General features: G+C 37.3%; 1 protein-coding gene across 1 annotated transcript; it reads right to left on the reverse strand.

Annotated features, from left to right (window-relative positions):
- Positions 1-4,792: 4,792 nt before the first annotated feature.
- On the reverse strand, positions 4,793-6,970 carry LOC122087913 (xyloglucan galactosyltransferase MUR3-like). The gene has a single exon (XM_042657038.1). It carries the CDS (start codon positions 6,798-6,800, stop codon positions 5,175-5,177), a length of 1,626 nt encoding a protein of 541 aa, XP_042512972.1. The 5' UTR covers positions 6,801-6,970; the 3' UTR covers positions 4,793-5,174.
- Between the last annotated feature and the right edge of the window lie 6,106 nt (positions 6,971-13,076).

A 13,076-nucleotide genomic window follows, 5' to 3' on the forward strand; every position in this document is an offset into this window, starting at 1 on the left:
AAAAAAAAAAAAAAACCCTAATCCAAGCATTACTCAATTTATGAATATGAAAATAAACTAATTTAAATAGATAAGAGGAATGGGAAAATAGCTGTTTCCTCTTCTTCTCTTTCTTTCTATTGCTAGGTTTTTTTTTTCTTGGTCCATGTTTTGCCCAAGCTATTTATAGCCAGGCCAAGAAGATTTTGTCAGCGATAAAACTAGATTTTATTGCTAGTATTTCGCTAGCAATAAAAATGAGTTTGGTTGTTGAGATCATGGTTTTAAGTATCGGTATGGAGCAATAAATTCAACCCATCCAAATAAAGGTTTTTTTTTTTTTTTTTTTTATGTATGGAATAATGAAGAAATATTAATCACCTATATCAACTTTAAATTTTGGTCTTCTCGAACTACCCGCTATTTTATCCATATTAAGATGAAACTGTGAGTCATAGCAATCAAATTAGTTCTTTTAAATTTGAATAGAAATAAAAACATCAATGAAAAAGAAAAGATCTGGATCGTTATCTATATCATTTTAGGGGTTAAAAAAAAAAAAAAAAAAAGATATACATTTATCTTTACCAATACCAATCTATTTCATATCAACTGACACCAATACCGATATCGATAACTAAATCCTTGATTGAAACCTAGATCCTAACGGATGTCTCCATTGGTGATATCCAAACCCTCCAAAATATCTCAATTTTTTGTAATTTTTGGAATTTTGGTAACTTTATGCATGGGGGAATCTGGAAGTGTTGTTCCCTACATGGATTTTCTATTTTTTGCCAATTTGAATTTAATTTTGAGGGTTCTCGTACATGTCAGTTGATGGTGTGCACACTATACACTACTCGGCCTTCCTACAATTAAAACGTATTTTCTCGGAGGGACGGAGCCCTGTATATATACTTATAAACACCATGCCACTTTTTATAACAATGCTTAATTAGTTGTGAAGTGCCGGATCCCAAAAACTCAATCATCATCTACTTAGATTGACAAAGTCATTGCCAAGAGATCCAATGAATTTTTCTCTTGTCAAATCCATCCCACCAAAAGAATTTAGACGCTACCTTACGGAGTTGGTTGTAGTGAAAGGCAACGAGTTTAAAGTGTGAACATGCATAATTTGTGAGAGAAAAAAAAAAAATTGTTTTGGACAGCCAAGATATTTACTGGGACCTTTGCCACAAGAAATATTGAGAATACAAGAGAACCAATGCTGGAAGAGGATAGGTGTATTAGGACTGAAAGAGAGGGAATATTTCTTCCAGTTTATAATCTGCCTTTCTTGCCTTGGAGTATAAATTGAGGTTCTTATTTTTTTCCCCGGTAAGAAGGTTGAAACAGATACAATTATGTTAGTCTCATCCCCAAGAATAGTGAACCCTTTGAAGGGATTACATTATTGATGGGGAGAGTTGGAACACACTCTTCTAGGTGTGCAACCATGCAAAACGAACTCAAGAAAAAAATGAAAGGCAAGAGGGAAACTACAGTTCTTTTAGGTTGTACTGAAATTTTTGGTGGTTCTTCAAGGACACAGGAAGATTGCCACTCTTCAAGAATGTAACATAACTTTTTAGGGTTACGGGGTAGAACAGTTCAAGGTTGAAGCTCCTCAACCGAACAATAATTCATTAATCAATTTTAACTAGGGGTGCACATGGGCTGGATTGGGCTGGGTTTTTGAAAACCCTAACCCGACCCTGCATCCCTTTAATTGGACTTGACCTGGGCCCGGCCCAGCCCTGCCAGGGCCTCAAACAAATCAACCATAGCCCGCATTTAGGACAGACCAGGTTGGGCTGGGTTCTTTCATCTAAGTCAAATGAGACCAACAAAACCTACTTTAATCCAATATATTTTATGGCAGAGGATATTATATGTATTATAATAATATTTACAACAAAAATCGAAAGGAATATATATAGAACATATTATATATATATATATATATATATATATTATAATCATGGTTGAAGTCAGGATTGGGTTGGACCAAGCCTAAGCCTAAACTCGAGTTAATATTTTTCAATCTTAGCACAACACCTATTCGAGCTTAGGGTGGGTTTGGGTAGTCAGAAACAGATCTGCAACCCTATTTTTAACTACTTACAATAAGAAAAGCTCCTGAAAAAAAAGAGCCTAAGATCCTAATCTCATGCCGTCATCTAATCTTACGGCTGAGATTACAACTAAAAGTAAAGACAAACTACACTTCAAAGCAAACAAAAAGCAAGGAAAGAGAGGGCTGAAGAAATCATCCAAACATGGCTGCCTTCATGAAACCGTCCCCCCCCCCCCTTCTCTCTCTCTCTCTCTCTCTCTCTCTCTCTCTCCTCAAAATCGTCCAAAGGGGAATTTCCTCAAAACCGTCCAAGGGTGGGGAATCTCTACTAAATCGTCCTCCTCTTTTGGATTGTGCTCAATGCTGCCTTATGAGCTCTTACTAAAAAAAAAAATAATAATAATAAATAAATAAAAAAACTGCCTTATAAGGAAAAGTAGAGATGAAGTGGTCACCACAAAGTCCTTTGAACTACTTTCCAAATGTTGAAATAGGAAAGCAGTCGATGGAATATCCCTTATGCTGAATTGGCCAAAGAGTCCCTCTAAATCCGTATATTACTTTGTACGTATAATATTGGGCTTCTCAACATGGTAAGTAGAACTCGGTACATTGATTTCTAGAAGATTAATGAGTTAGCTTCCAATTGGGTTCGAACCAACTTGATTGTGCTTTATGTTGATCAAATAAGAATAACAACAAATTCAGTATTATACCAATTTAATTTTTCGTGGCTGCAATAAATTCGTGTATACCTAAAATCAGTATAAGAAGCCGAATTGATGTAGCAATTCCACTAGACTCGATCATATTTAGCTTGAAGGCCAAGGATATGGTTGATGTAGTTGAAGATCTCATGTGTAACAAAGATATTGTCAGATATTGATCACTTGGGAATAAAAGCAGATTGTGGGCAGGGGATATCAAAAGTTCCAAGACTTCTTTCAGTCTATTCGCCAAAATTTTAGTAATAACTGTTAGATCAAACACCAAGAAACACGAATAAAGGGAGACATTAGATCCGTACAACACAGAGATTTAACGAGGTTCACACACCAGGGTGGTGTGCTATGTCCTCAGGCGAAGAAGAAGATGATTCACTATGCAGAAGAGAGATTACACCCTAGCAGCGGTGAAGAAGAACTCGCCCTGAAACCCTAGCTTCGTGAAAACCCTAGAATACAATGACTTTCTCAACAAGCAACAGTACATTATATATACTCCAAAAACGTGGGTTGACCCATCGGGTCGCTGTCGATCCGGTCGAACCATACCGCGAGGGCTACACCCCCGCACCCCCATACGAGATCAGTGATGGGCTCCAGGCTTGGGCCTATCGGCCCAACCCCTCTGCTTCCATCACATATCTCAGAAAAATTCCCATTCGGATCGCCACCAAAATATGTCGGATCGGGTCAATCTTCAAAACGGGTTAAGAGTTCGAGACAGACTTAACAATAACCTTCACGGCAACCACTCAAAGGTTGATTGGCTTGCATTGATATGTACTTTCAAGGTTAGAGATCTTAGGGATAAGACATAGAAAAGTCTCATTACAATTTAACGGCAATTCTTCAGTAACAAAGAAATTGCGAATGAGAAAGCTGAAGGTAAACCATCCGGACCAGGAGCTTTTATGGCAACATGCATTTCTTCTACTAATGGAATAACACATAATGATGTCTTGTTAAAGTGCAACAAAAACTTGCTTTTCTTGTAGTGCTAAAACAAAAGTAAGAAAAATAAGCATTATTAGACTATGAATGAAAGAGATTGAAGGAAGAATAGAGATGCATGGAATTGATTTAAACCCAACTTTTCAGAGCCCAAGATAGACTCTTCTAAAGCTTCCAAGTGGGGAAAAACAAGCTCAGAGAATAGACCATTTATGCCTTTGGGTTTCTCTATCCCATTGGCGTCTGCGTTGGCTAATCCTGAACCCAAATTAACCTTTAAATCACTTTTCACTACATCTAAGTCATAGTGTAACATGTCGTTCTTAGGGGACATCGATCCTCCACTATCTAAACAGTACGTGCCGACTGCCACAGTATGTGCCGACTGCTGACTTGATACATCGACCCTCTTTTATCCGGCCTTGGGAACGGCAATCCAAACATACAGACTCTGCGGTGTGCAAAAAGATCACGCTGCTTGGCTCTTTCACTCTTTCATTGTCTTGTTACGTCAAGTAGGATAAGATTTATAAGCGAAGCCAAGGTAGCTTACCTTTAAGTCAATAACTACGGCCAGAAACACTTTGAAATTTCTATAAAGATAAGGCAATCAACGTTAATCAAGGTTTAGTTTTGTTTTAGTTGTCTTCTTACTGTATTTTTTTTTTCCTTGCTATTAGCTGGTCACCTGGATTCGAGGCCAAAGAAATGAAATAATTCATTTTAATTTTTTTGAGTTCAAAATACCTTCATAGGTCTTTATATTTTAAAAATATCTTTTGAGATTTTATTTTTTTGGTTGTAAGTCTGGATAGCAGGAAAGTTTTTGCAACCCAAATAACAGCAAAATTTTGTTTTTATCTTACGTAACTGACTCATTCTAATAACAACTAGTAAAGTGGGAAATGTCTCTACTAGTTGAGCACGAAAAGCCCCATAGAAAATATTTCTTCTTTTTTTTTTTTTTGTATGTGTGAATAATGTGCTTGTACAATCCTCAAATATTCTATTAAAAAATAAAATAAATTAAAGATCCAAAGTACATGAAAAAAGATGTTAAACCATTTGACCCAAATGTTAAAATTTGGAGCTTTTGAAACTTGATATGCACTTGAGCATTAAAAAAAACAAAAAACCCTAGTCACACTTAACTGTTTGGAAAAATAAATAAATAAAGGAAAAATGTTTTATGTGGGAAGTGTGATTCCTACGTCTGGATACATGGTGAGTGAAATGATCGGTCTGTCCCCATGAAAAAAAAATGACACTTCCGTAGATGCTTCCTTGTGAGCTCCCATTAGCTTTTATACACGCATAGGAACCACACTCCCTCACTGGAAACATTTTCCCAAAAAGAGAATGAAAAAAACCATTCTCTTGGCTTGTTATGAGAGTCATCTCAAAATGGACAACCCTTTCAAGCTTCATCACAGGGATCAGGCTTGACTAGATGAACTATCTGAATCCCCACTTGAAAAGAAAAGATCCCATTCATGAGGCCTTAACTCACTTTCTCCATCCTTTAACAAAGCATACTTCCAAGCAATCTCCTCATTAAAATTAAGATCTTCATGACCTTCAATGATATCCTTTCTTAACTTAGTAACTTTGTCTATAACAGCTTGCACAGCTACATCAAATGCATCTTTAAGAGTCTCCAATTTAGACCTTGGATCTGCATATGTCAACCTTGGTATGAGACTTATAACCTCTTCCCTCATCATTTTCACCTGCTCTGGAGAAATTTGCAGAAGCCTTTCCTCTATACTAACATTCCTTAAACGAATATCATCAGCTGGAATGAAAACAGAGTACTTTGAATAATTCCTTGGGAGATGCCAAGTGTACTGTGTGTAAGCTGAACCAGGATGGAAGAACACAGGTATACAACCAGCCAAAATTGAATCAAAAGCTGATCTTCTTGTAAATGAATCACCTTGAGGTTGAAGGCAAAACAGAGAACTCTGAAACATTTGCATTACAGTGCTTGGAGAATGACACTTACTCTGCCCAATTCCACATTCTATTAGCTTGCAGAGATTGGATTTCTTGCATTGCTCAATGATCTGTCCTCTAACTAATTTAGGATACCCTGGTCTTGGAGCTCCTGCAAATGAGAAAAGCCATGGCCTTTCCAGTTTCCTCATCCTATCCTGCCATTCAAACATAACTGAATCCTTAGATGGATGGAAGTAAGTAGGATATGGTATAGCGAAATCATTCCCATTCCATGCGCTGGATTCAACCACGAGCATCGACATATTCTTAGCAAATGGAAGAGTAAAAAGCTTGTTACCCCAGCTAGAATCTTGATCAGTTGATCTTCTAAAATCCCAAGTTATTCTACCAGCAACCAGGAAATGATCCTTACCACCCATGACCTTCCACTCTGGTTTCTTGACAAGCCAATCCACCAAAGCTAGTGATGTTGCATCTCTAACAGAGGTGTTATAACCCCAAAGGTAGCGGGAAATGTCCATTCCAGCATAGAACGGAACAAAAATGGCGGCGGCAATTGAAGAATCTCGCGTCAAGCATTCATACTGCTTCATTCTGTTGGTGAAGATCACATCCAGAGCAAACTGGTTGGTGGCATACATTTCAGTATTGGAGAAAACCCCTTTGATATCTTCCTCCAATGGGGGGCCAAGCCCAGAATTGGTGATGAACTTGCACATATCAGTCCAGAGGCTGAGAGACTTGCACTCTTTGAGTATATCTTCATTGAACCGTGGAGGAAGGTCATGGACATAGATGTACCTTCCTCCACAAGGATCACTCTTGTTCTTTACTGTTCTCAAAGCCCGAATAAACGGATAACTGTTCGTCGGTGGTGGTGGTCGATGATGTGCCTTGGATGACTGGGTTGAGAATGGATTAGGCTCTACTTTTATGAACTCATCTATGTTACCAACTCTAACAAAATGGAAGTAAACAAGTAACAAACAGAACAACGTAAAAAAAGGTAGAAACCAACAGAGACGAGGCAGTTGATACATTCCTGTAGGCTTAAGCATTAGTTCAGGAGGATTGCACGCCGCCATGGACAAGTGGTGACTCATCCTCAGATTTCAAGTGAGCAGGTAGTGATCAATGATAACAAAACCAAGAATTGGGCTAAGCATATAAAAGTAGATGGAACTCGAAAGCCAAGAATCAGAACCCAACCTGAAGGGGTAGCTCAATTGGCAAGGACACCTCACAATTAGTAGGTCATGAGTTCATCTCTCCTTTGACCCCTACCTATAAAAAATAAAAAATAAAATAAAAACCCAATCACAGAACAAAACTTGAATAGCCTAACCATGAATCAAAACTCATGAATTTTTACACACTGTACCAATTAAAAGATTACTGTTTTCACTTTCAGATGAGAAAAGACATATTAGGAAAAAGAAAAAGCTAGGGAAATTTTTTTTGTTGGAAAAGTGTAAAATTAGAGCTTTGAATGGAATTGAAGATATATTATTCGCTGTATATGGGCATACTTATATACACAATTACATCAAGAGATCCATTGATTAAGGGATAAGAAAGGCAAGAGATTACAAGAGATAATACTGCTAAGCTGATAAGGAAGAAAGAGATTGAGATGGATGCAAAAATGGTAAGATATATACAAATATATGGGAGACAAGTTGGCAAGGTTAAGGATTGATAGTTGGCGCCAGCGGGTTCCACCCATTGAACCCATGTGTGTAATACTCCCTCTCAAGTTGGAGTGTGTATGGTAGTAACGCCCAACTTGGAAATAAGGAACTGAAAAATGTTACGTCCAAGAGGTTTGGTGAGCAAGTTTGACACCTGAAATCATGATGGAACGTGCGCCATGGAGATGCAACCAGATTGAAGGCATTTGTGAACAATATGACAATCAATGTCAATGTGTTTGGTATGCTCATAAAAGACAGGGTTGGTAGAAATGTGTAGAGCAATGCTAAGCAATTTTTACATGCAAATTAATCCAATTATTTACATCATTTAATTTCTAGAACAGAGTTATTTTAGGTATTTTCTCTTGTTTTCAGAATTCAGGCCAAAGTAGACCAAGTGGAGTACAAATGTCAAATTCGGCCTAAGGAATCAAACTCTAACCAGCCTGGTCAGAGCCTAGAGTTGTATAGGGTAGGTTGTGAAATGGCGATTCCCCCTTTTCCATTGAAGTTGACCCTCATCTTCCTTTCCCACCCATTGCTCCGGGTTCGAGTAGTGGTCCGACAAGTTGATACGAACCATGTGAAATCTATTTCAGTGAAATGGAATTGGTGTTTAGTGTACCCCGTCTTGATAAAATGTTAAGAGATTGGTAAGATTCAAAACCTTTATTCTTTTCTTTCTTTTTTTAAAAGAAAAAAGAAAAAAACAATTCCAGAGATTTAAACTTATTCTTTAGTAAATAATAATCCTTTCTAGTGTTCACTATCTTTTTTAGATCTTCTAGGCCAAGATCTTTGATTTCCATAAGATCTTCTTCACTCTTGTTCAAAAGGTCCAATAATGTATATATATTGGACCTTTTGAGGCAATTATAGGCCCCCTCTTGGCAAAATCTACATAATAAATTCCAAGGATCCTCTATGAGGTGGACGATTTCTACAAGGAAGATTTAGACTGAGTTAACCTTTTATTTTAGTTTTTAACCATATGTTGGGATGAATTTTTAGTAGTTCCATATTCATGATCTTCTATATTGGACAATATTCTAAAAGATCATATTCTATCTTCTATTTTGGGATTGAGAGAAATATTGTAAAGGGAATTAGATTATCAAATTTTGGGTAGTTTCTATTATTGATTTTGAATTTTATTTGTTTTCTATTTTTTTCTTCTCATTTTTTAGGTAGTTGAACTCCATAAGTAGAGGAGCTCTCCTCTCTCCAGAGGAACCAAGCTCCATCTCCCTTATCTTTCTTCTTTCATTTCATTAGTTTAGCTTTGAACAATTTATGTTTACAAGTTGTAATTTTTTATTTTCTCTGCAAAATTTCATTCGAGCCATTAAAGTTATAATTGAAAATTTAAAAGCATCTTTGGAGTTTAGATATGTAGAAACTTGAAATTTATTCTCTTCTTCAATAGAATTCTATAGTTGTTCTTCAATTCAGGTTCTTATATTTTAAATTTAATTTACATTGCTATGCCTTTTATTTTTAATGCAAATAGCATGATCACCACCACTCTCATGACTAGCTAAACCCATTTTTTTTGGGATTTATTTGAAGTCTTGGGTGGTTAGTATGAATAAATAATGCACATGCTTTATTTTAACAGACATCAACCTAGTTAGACTTACTACGATTGACCGCCGCATTGTGTATATCATCCAATAGGATTATATACATGATAGCCGCCATAGTCATAGTGACACTAATTAGGATTTTCGATGTTGAACTTAATATTGCATATTGAATGATGCTATTCATGGGTATGTTAGCCATTGTCGTATCTCCCATAAACCTAGATCATACTATGTGTAATATGTCTCTATGCCTATTGTTAATTCAACTTATTCCCATGGTGAATCTCAATCCTGAATGAATCTTCCCCATTAGTTTTATTTCACTTTCTCCATTGGTTAGTAAAATTTTATTGCACTAATTTAATTTTATATTTTAATTATTCAAATTGTCTTGTTTATTTAGTTAAATTAGTATAGTCAGCTCTCTTGATATTTGCACTCTACCTAATTTGGAAGTGTGTTAATTAAGCACTCAGCCTCCCTGAGTTCGTACAACTGACATTGTGCGCTTGCGGTTAGTATAATTAGTGTGGCTTACATTTGAGCCCAACAAGTTTTTGGCGCCATTGCTGGGGAGGCAAAGCATTTATTTTATATTTTTAATTGATTCGGAGTGCTTCGTTTTAATTAAAAAAATAATAAATAAAAGAGTTAAACTTTAGATCCCTACCGGTAGTCACTATAAAAAAATTAATTTCCTTTCTTTTCTTATTCTATTGAGCAGATTTGTGGGATCCATGGTGGGATGCTAGTTACCAGGCCCATAATCTAATCAAATTTTTATTTACAAAAAAAGTGAAACTCCGGATCCTTGCCGATAATCGTTAAAAAAAAATAATTTCTTTCTTTTCTTGTTCTGCTAAAAAGATTTGCGGGATCCGTGCTGGGATGCAAGTTACCAAACCCATAATCTAATCAAATTTTTATTTACAAATGAGCGAGTGAAACTCCGGATCCCTATCGGTTATCACTGACCACCCACCAAGCAAAAGACAACCTGTGAACTGGTAGATCGTCTGGACAACCAAATCCAGAAGGGAGTAGTGATTAGCCCTTGCAAGGTAAGATCGGTCTCCCCTGCTAGGACCCACACACACGTTAGCTTAAGTAATTTCTCTCTTGACTTCTTGTGGATATTGTATATTTCTCTCTTTATGCTTCCTATCTATTTTGTTGGGGAAGTACAATCATAGTTTTTCACTGATCCTGATTTGAAATAAAACCAACAATTCAATTCAAATTAGAGAAAAATGAAAGGAATTGTTTATTTCTTTGAAAACTTGTTAATATTGTATCTTGTGATTCCGTGATAATTATGTGGGCTTTGTTTTAAAAAAAATTAATAATAATGATATACTTTTGTTTTCTGGTCATCTCTTTGTTGCATGATGTTGAGTGGGTGCGTAATTCTGTGAACCGTTTAAAAAGGAAAACCCAATCAAAGAACATTGTTGAACCCATACTCATAGTCATGAATCAAGAAGAATAACCTAAAACTCTTAGGGATATGTTCTACCCTTAGAGGGCTGCTCAACCTTTATGTATTAGATTACCAGCAGTTCAAGGGAACAACTATGAGCTTAAGTCTAACACCTTAGCATGTTGCCCCATTTTCATGGGATGGTTAATGAAGATGCATATTTGTTCCTTCGAGAATTTGAAGAGGTCTGCATTCTCATCAAAGTTCAACAACTTACTGATGACGCAATGAAGCTTAGGTTCATAACCGTTGCTCTCAAGGACCAAGCCAAAAAGTGGCTATTCACAACTTGAGACCAATTCACTATGGTGTTTCTGAAGAAGTTTTTCCCATTGCATAAAACCAATAAACTTCAGACTGACATTATGCAATTTAGGCAAAAACCTAATGAGTCATTCTTCAAGCTGATGGAGAGGTTCAAAGACTTGCTCTAAGAATGCCTTCATCATAGTATTAACATTTAGCATTTATGCCAAACATTACTAGACCAAGCAACTGTTGGAATCTATGTGCCCTTCAGGTTTCACATCTTACACAAATGACAATGTCACTTGGAATTTTTTGTTAGAATTAGTAGAGAAGACTAGAGAGTGGAAGTCCACTCAAGAGACAGAGAGGACTGGTAGAGGCTATCTGGTAGAAAGCACTGTTGCAAAAGAGGCCCAATTCGATAGCATTCTTAAAAGATTAGAGGCCATGGTAATAAAGTGACCAACCCAATTTAACTAGGTCCACCATTTTATTCCTATGTGTAGTTGGTGCCAATCTCCTACCCATGTAGCAAAGGAGTGCCCCAACATCTCTAATGTGAATGGTGTGAACCAGAGTCTTGAAACTGCCAATGCCATGTACCAAAACAACCCATACAGTCAAACTTACAACTCAGGATGGAGGAACCACCCCAGTTTCTCCTATAGTCAATTTGACAATCAAGTGGGTACCTCCAATCCCCAATTTGTAAACTAGGGTTAGTTTGTTCCCCAACAAATTAACCAAAGGTATATATGCCACCACACCATTCTACTAATTTTAGGCCTCCCCTTCTCCAGTAGTTGCACCACCTTTTGCTGGTCAACCTCCATGATTCCAAAAAGGAGGTGGTGAGTCTTCTAGGATTGCATCCTTAGAAAAGAATTTAAAGCTTCTCATGAGCACTATCATGACAAGCCAGCACAACATCGAGAAACAAATTTCTCAGTTTGCGAATGCTCTACATGAAAGGGAGAAAGACAAAAGGCCAAATCAACTAGACCCAAACCCTAGGAATGCCATTCTCCAAGCTTCTCTAAGTCAATCCAACTCAAATCAGCAAGGTCCACATTTTGCAGACTTCCACTCGTGTCAATTCTATACATACTCTGAGGAGTGGATATGAGTATCTTAGGAATGATTTATAAGTTCCAAATTCAAACTCCCTTAGAAAACATCCACTGAGGTGAGTGAGACACTCCCTTCCACGCTAGGTTCATCAGAAGAACCTACCATCTTTCAAGAAGATCTACCTCCCACTCCAGCACAAGATAAATCTGAAGAGTTAGTTGAACAAGAAAGAGTCTTTGTCCCTGAAGCCCCATTCTCTAGAAGACTCTTAGGCAACAAGAAAGCAGCACCCATAGATAAAATCTTGGTTGTGCTCAAACAAGTTCAAGTGAACATCCCTCTGTTAGATGCCATTTCCCAGGTTCCTGCTTATGCCAAAGTGCTTAAGGACTTATGCACTTAGAAAAGAACTACCAATGTGCCCAAGCAAGCATTCTTGATGGCCAATGTAAGTTCTATTTTTTCTAGCAAACCATGGTTAAGTACAAGGACCCTGGATGCCCTACCATCTCATGTGTCATAGGTACTACTAAGATTGAGCATGCATTCCTTGATTTAGGTGCTAGTGCCAAGTTATTGCCTTTCTCAGTGTACTGGCAATTAGGGCTAGGAGAGTTGAAACCTACGTCCATCACACTACAATTGGCAGGTAGGTCAGCAAAAACTCCCAAGGGCATGATAGAGGATGTGTTAATCAAGGTGGGTGAGTTTGTTTTCCCTATAGATTTTGTGGTATTAGACACCTAGCCTGTCATGAACTTGAAAGACTAGCTACCTGTCATTCTGGCTAGACCATATTTAGCTACAAGCAATGCTTTGATTAATTGTAGGAATGGTCTAATGAAACTATCCTCTGGGAACACCTCTGTGGACTTCAACATCTTCAATTTGGGTAAGCAACCCAACACCCATGAGAATGTTCACATGTTGCAATGCTTCCCTGATTCCTTCCAAATTGAATTTGACATCGATTTTGATGAAATTTTTTAGGATTGCATAGAACAACTAGGTGATATAGAGGACAATGACTTCTTCAATGATGTAATGAGCTTGCAGCATTATACAGAGCCTATTGGGACTTTGGACCAATCTCTCCCTAAGCCATCAATAGTGGAGCCCCCAAAGCTTGACTTGAAGCCTTTGCCATCAAATCTCAGGTAAAGATAGAACTCTCCTTGTCATCATTGCATTTGATTTAGACTCTATGCAGGAAGAAGAGTTACTAGCTTTGTTGAGAGAAAATAGAGAAGCTATTGGTTGGACCATAGCTGATATTAAGGGAATTACCCCCTCTGTTGT

This window comes from Macadamia integrifolia, chromosome 9, assembly GCF_013358625.1.
Source record: "Macadamia integrifolia cultivar HAES 741 chromosome 9, SCU_Mint_v3, whole genome shotgun sequence".
In the NCBI taxonomy this organism is placed as follows: domain Eukaryota; kingdom Viridiplantae; phylum Streptophyta; class Magnoliopsida; order Proteales; family Proteaceae; genus Macadamia; species Macadamia integrifolia.